Source organism: Haemaphysalis longicornis, unplaced genomic scaffold, assembly GCF_048455015.1.
Source record: "Haemaphysalis longicornis isolate Haplotype H1 unplaced genomic scaffold, Haemaphysalis longicornis Haplotype H1 scaffold_10, whole genome shotgun sequence".
Taxonomy (NCBI): Eukaryota; Metazoa; Arthropoda; class Arachnida; order Ixodida; family Ixodidae; genus Haemaphysalis; species Haemaphysalis longicornis.
In genome coordinates, this window is record NW_027526204.1 from 33,172,033 (window position 1) to 33,178,032 (window position 6,000).

General features: G+C 50.2%; 1 protein-coding gene across 1 annotated transcript in view; it reads right to left on the reverse strand.

Annotated features, from left to right (window-relative positions):
- Window positions 1–4,794, reverse strand: part of LOC144159780 (uncharacterized) — a 45,103-nt gene extending 40,309 nt beyond the window's left edge. The window contains exons 1-2 of the mRNA XM_077691468.1: window positions 4,765–4,794; window positions 3,188–4,489 (exon numbers count right to left, since the gene is read on the reverse strand). Coding sequence (XP_077547594.1) covers window positions 3,188–4,489; window positions 4,765–4,794 — 1,332 coding nt within the window. The remainder of the gene's footprint in view (window positions 1–3,187; window positions 4,490–4,764) is intronic.
- Window positions 4,795–6,000: the final 1,206 nt, after the last annotated feature.

Sequence of the window (6,000 nt, forward strand, 5' to 3'; positions counted from 1 at the left end):
TCTAAGAACGGAGTGACATACGTTATCCTGCTTACAACAAAAGTTTCAACTAATCTTACTAGATTGAGTTCCTTCATGCCGTGATGGCGGTTTGCAATACGGGAGATGAGTCGGGTGATTTGAGAGACCTTCTTTTTGAGAGCGAGGATGGTTTCGGAATTGTGTCCGTTCACCTGTATGCGAAGGCCAAGAACCCGTATGCTTGTGACTATGGGGATGCGTTGGGTTCCACCACCAGCGAAGAGATGGACTTCCGGAGGGGTCTTATCCGTTCGCCGCCCTCGACTGTTTGGTCGATATAGTAAAAGCTCTGATTTTTGCGGAGAGCAGCTGAGACCGCCAGGGCCGACGTAATCTTCGACTGCTTCGATTGCCTGTTGTAGCGTGTCCTGAATGTGGCCGTCGCTGCCTCCGGAGACCCAGAGCGTAACATCGTCTGCGTAAAGGCTATGTTGAAGGCTGTAAATTCGGTTTAAAATTTCAGGAAGACCAATCATTGCGACGTTGAAGAGAAAAGGGGACAGGACAGAGCCTTGGGGCGTCCCCCTGTTCCCTAGCTTTATCGCATCGGATTCCATTCTCTCTACAGCGAGGGTAGCTGTGCGGTCTGAAAGAAAGTTGCTGATGTACTCGTAGACTCTTGTCCCGACACCGAGTTTGCTCAGGTTCGTGAGGATAGCCGAGTGTTTAACGTTGTCAAAGGCCTTTCTGAGGTCAAGACCCAAAATTGCTCTAGTGTCAAGTGGTGAGCAGCGCACCCCGTCTATGATGTCGTATTTGAGGCGAAGCATCACGTCTTGCGCAGAGAGTTTTGGTCGAAAGCCGATCATCGTGTGCGGAAAAAGACCGTTGTCCTCCATGTAGCTGTTGAGCCTGTTGAGTATGACGTGCTCCATTAATTTCCCTACACAAGATGTGAGCGAAATCGGTCTGAGGTTTTCGAGCTGAAGTTTTTTGCCTGGTTTCGGAATCATAATCACCTTTGCCGTTTTCCAAATGTCGGGTATTTGGCCCCGCTCCCAGCACACGTTCATATAGCGGGTGAGGGCTTCAATTGATTCATCGTCCAGATTTCGGAGCATTTTATTTGTGATGCCATCTGGACCTGGCGACGAGCGGGTTCGCAGGGTTACGATGGCCCCTCGTACTTCGCTGACAGTGATGGGTCGATCAAGGAGGTCATTTTCCTGTCCCGTGTAGCGAGGGAGGACCTCACGTGCGGAGTCTCCGAAGTATCTATCCTTAATTGTCTTGATCAGCTCGGTGTCGGAACCCTTAAAGTTGTGTAGAAGTATGTTGAGGTTGTTTTTCTGTGTGGTTTTACTATTGTCAGGGTCGATGAGACAGCGTAGAATATTCCAGGTCTTTGAGAGTCCAATTTCATATTCCATTCGATCACACGTGCTGTGCCAATTTTGACGTGTTTGTTGACTTGTGTAATCTTCAATGTCGCGATTGAGAGCAGCGAGGCGCCGCCTCAGGTTGCGATTTAGCTTTTGTTTCCGAAGTCTCTGGTGCAAACTGCGCTGGGCCTCCCACATGTGAAGGAGCTTTGCATCGGCTTGATAAAGACCTGCATCTGCCGGTATTTTTTAGTAGCCTGTTTGGCATCCCTGCAGAGTTGTTCTGTCCATTCCCGAATGTCAGATATCTCCTCGATGGCAGGGCTGCCATCAACGTCAGATGAGGTACGTTCGGCGGCCCGTATTTTGCGGAAGGTGTCCCAATCAATAAGGTGGAGTTTCTTACCGTACGGGTATTTAGTGACCATAGATTCGACCCCAATCACGACGATGTAGTGGTCACTGCCAAGGTTTTCTTGACTGTTGAACCAAGTGGCATCTTTGCGTGTGTTTTTCGTGAAGGCGAGGTCGGGAGTAGTATCGCCACTCACGCTGTTTCCTATGCGGGTAGGCCATGTGGGGTCAGTGATTATTAAGGTGAGACCCTCTCTATGCGCATCGAGCCAGAGGTTTCGCCCCTTAATCGTGTCCCGTTTATATCTCCACTCGGTGTGGTGAGCGTTGAAATCTCCGACGACTATTAGGGTGTTTCCCCTGGCCAGTTCGAGGGTTTTACGAAAAAGTTGACCGAATTTGTGGGCGTTTCGAGGACAGCTGTATATGTTAAGTATAAATATGGTCTGTGTTCTGTGTTTGCTGTCTGGAATTAATTCAACAAGGATGTGAGCCGCAGACGACGCACCCACCCCGGCATCGTGACGAATCGCCAGAATGTTTCGCCTCACGAGAGTGGCTACCATGGGTTTTTGCTTCGAGTTAACACCAGCGCCGTCTTCTTCTACGTCTGCGAAAGATTTGTAATCGCTAAGCTTTGCAAAAACACCGGTCTCTTGAAGACAAACGACGTCAGGCATTTCGCTTGAATCCTTGGTCCTAATAAATTGTTCAAGGTGAGCGCGTTTCCTCCTAAATCCTCGACAGTTCCATTGCCATACGACAAGCGCACTTGGCTTTCGGGTTTTCTTCTGTGAGTGATTAGACATGGTCGTGAGGATTTTTGGAGCTTTCCGCTGAGGTTGGACGGGAGTAGGGTTTTGTTGATTTCATGAGGCCCGTTCCTCCATCCCTGCCCATCCACGTGGTGGTGCTTTCTAAGGCTGTAACCCTAGCTCTAAGTGGAGAAATTTGGGAGCCGATATTTTCGGCCAATTCCGCCAGCATGGCCTTGAATTTTATGCTGAGATTCTCGGTTATGGCCTTACTGAGGTCTTCTCCAAATTGGCCGAGCATGTCCTCATCGACGTATGTTTTAGAGTACGAGTGTGCGGGCTGGCTAGAACTAGTGGGGGTCGATTCTTTGGCCTTGCGTTTCGGCGGTGGAGAGCCCGTTGGTGAGTCGTCCATCGCGTCTGCAGAGCTGTGTTCTGAAATAATTTCAGGCGACTGCTTAGCTGACGTAATGACCTGGTTGGGTTGTCCTGAATTAGTACCCGCCTGGCCTAGGTTGCGTGGGGAATAGGATGTCGTTGATTCCGCACTGGTTCCCTGAGTAGAGCTATTTCCGCCTTGAGGGCTGAATTTTCCGAGATGACGAGCTCTAACATCTGCTTAATTTTTGTAATCTCGGACTGTTGATCTGAATGTTCAGAACCAGGAACGCCTGTGGTAGGGGCGCTGCGCTTTTGGGAGGCTTTGCCGTGAGAGACCGTGTTTGCCCAGCTCACCTTGTTTGTTTGGTTGCCTCCGGTCGGCTGTCTTCCGTTTCGAGACAGGGATCTCGACTTGCGTCTGTGATTCTGGCGGCCAGCGATACTGGGGCTCTGGTGTCGCAGGTGTTGACTGCTTGCCGAGTTGTCCCTGGTGCCTGGCTCGCGACTTACGTCCCGTCTGCTAGGTCGTTCATGCTGCCGAAGCCGTGGAAAGGACCCCGATCTACCACGCTGGCCGGTTGTCGCTTCGCTCGGCCCGTCCTTATGGAGTATGGACGACGTCGAAGTTTCGTTGCGCCCGCCGTTTTGTTGTCGTCGACGGTTGTTATTTTGTTGCTGTTGCTTTTCCCACTTGCGCTTCTTGAGAACGTAGGGAGTCTGGAATCGCAGCCGGCACTTCTTGTCGCCGGTTGGATGATCCCGTCCACAGAGAGTACACTTGGGTTCGCATTGATGTTTCTCAAGCGGTGAGTCGGTGCCGCAGATCTTGCAGATCTTTTTGTCGGGTGCTGGGCAGACGTCCGCGCGATGACCGAGCCTGCCGCACCTGTCACACAGTTCGTGTCGCTTCTTGTGGATGAAACAGCGATATTCGGCGCCGCGGTAGTATATATAATGCGGCACCGTTGTGTCTTCAAAGATGATAATGGCAGAATTAGTACGGCCCATTCTCCGGGCCTGCAGAATCGTTGGATTCTTCTTGTAGAGAAGACTTCTTGTGATGTCGTCAGCACTGTCGTACTCTGGTATATTGTGTATGATCCCCTTGAGGGTGTCTTCGGGAGGCGCCGCGTAAGCGGTGACCTTGTAGGAATTTTCTCCGAAGTGGAGCTCCTTGACAGCGGTGTATTTACTTGCACGCTCAATGCTGGGGGTGCTGGCCACGATGATGTTTTTTGCGGGGTTGATCCTGAGGAGATCTTCCGCCGCCTCGTTGCAGCTGAGGACGGTCGCACGGAGCACGCCATCGCGCAAACAGGCCTGGCTAACTTTCGTGATGTCGAGCCCCTCACGCGGACGCAGCACGACTTTGATGTCTTCTTTCGGCAAGGCCGGCTGACGCGGAAGGCGTGGTTGCCGGCTTGCTGCCTTCTTGGCACGTGAGTGTCCGCTGGTTGGCGTGCAGCCATCGCCTTTTTGCCCGGGGGAGTGTGCCGGGGTTATGCCGAGCTGCGCGAGAGCACGAGCTCCACGTCGGCGATGGCTCGTGAGCCACCCGGCTTCCTCGGTGATTTCATCAGGCGAGATGGACTCACCGTCCACTTCGATTCTCTCCATTGTGCTTCTCCGGCTCTCGGGGGTTGAGGTGCCGGTAGACTGGGTGGGTGCCGAGCGGGGGCGAGGCGGCTGGGCTCAGGCCGCCGTCGCCGCTCCTCCCCGGTGGACCATGGTTCCAAAGTAGGGTTAGCAGGGTGGCCCCGCTTCGCTGAACAAACCGGCTGATATGAGCTAGGCGGTGGTCCAGTAATCCAAGGAAACGATGTCCGTCAGCAGCTAGCGCCTTTGGACGCCCGATACGGTGGTTATTTCAGGATAATCGTTGAATTTACGCCACAGAACGTGTGAAAAGGCACAGCCCATACGGAGCTCACCCGTTCAGCGTAGCCCCCTGGTGGCGCCATTTTCCGGAAATAAAACTTGGGCCTGATTCAATTGCGCCATGTGACCGAGTAACATTCCTTGGCATTCATCTCAACCCTAACCTTACCTGTAAATGTCACTTTTCCAATCTCAGGAAAAAAACCGCTTTCGGCATTCGAGCTTTAATCAAGGCTCGCCGCTTTTCCCCTCATCCTGCTTTGCTGCCTTTACATTTTGCTTTTGTTCACCGCCACTTCCATTATGGCAAATATTTATGCGGAAATGCTTGCTCATCTCACGTTTAATCGGTTCAACACACTCAAAATCAATGTATTCGCTTTATACCATTTAGTTCATGTCGTTCTTCTGCCTCAGGTCTACTACGTCAGAATACATGCTATCAATTAATGCAGTATTTTATTATAATTTGGGGATATTATTTTACAAATTTTTGCACTGTTACATTCACATGATTTCATTGATCTTGTTAGTTTAAGAAGCAAAAGCTTCACTATATATTCAAGTAATAATAATTTCTTATTATCAACAGTTCTCACTAATTACGGTGAGAAAACCTCTTGTTTCGCAGCTGTGACATTGTGGAATAATTTGCCTGTCACGGCCAAATTATCGTCATCTATTACGTGCTTTAAAAAATCTTAGAGAGTTTCTTTTGATTTAATTATGATCCTGTTTTGTTGGTATTTATGATTGTTGTTCTCTTATGTTGTCTTATGCATTTAATTCCTTCGTGTTATCTTCAAACTGTTTGTATACCTTTTGGTATCTATTTTAGGCTTATTTTTGAGTTTATGTACTTATAGATTTACTTCACTTGTCTTTTATATTTCTTTGATTATATGATGAGCTCTCACGTCCATTTGCTGCTTTGATGCCTTTGTTTGTGCATTCATAATCGACTCCCCCGCACGGTGCACCTTGAGTAATCTTGGTGACGGTGTTGGCGACACCGCGTACCCCGAGCCCCCACACTCACTCTGTAGCTGACGGTGGTAATGAGTTTTAAGGTGAAGGGTAGAAACCTCAAACAGTGGCCGTCGGAGCCCAGGTCAAGCTCCGGCGGATCGGTTCCCTGTCAGTTCACCAGTCATGGAGCTCCGGGACCTCTTTGTTCATCAGGGTAAAGTCAAAGAAGAAAGTACCCCTGTCCCCTGCTTCTATACTATAATATATGGCATTTTCTAAACCCCGCCTCAAACGTGAACGGCCCCCGAAAAGGGGCCGCA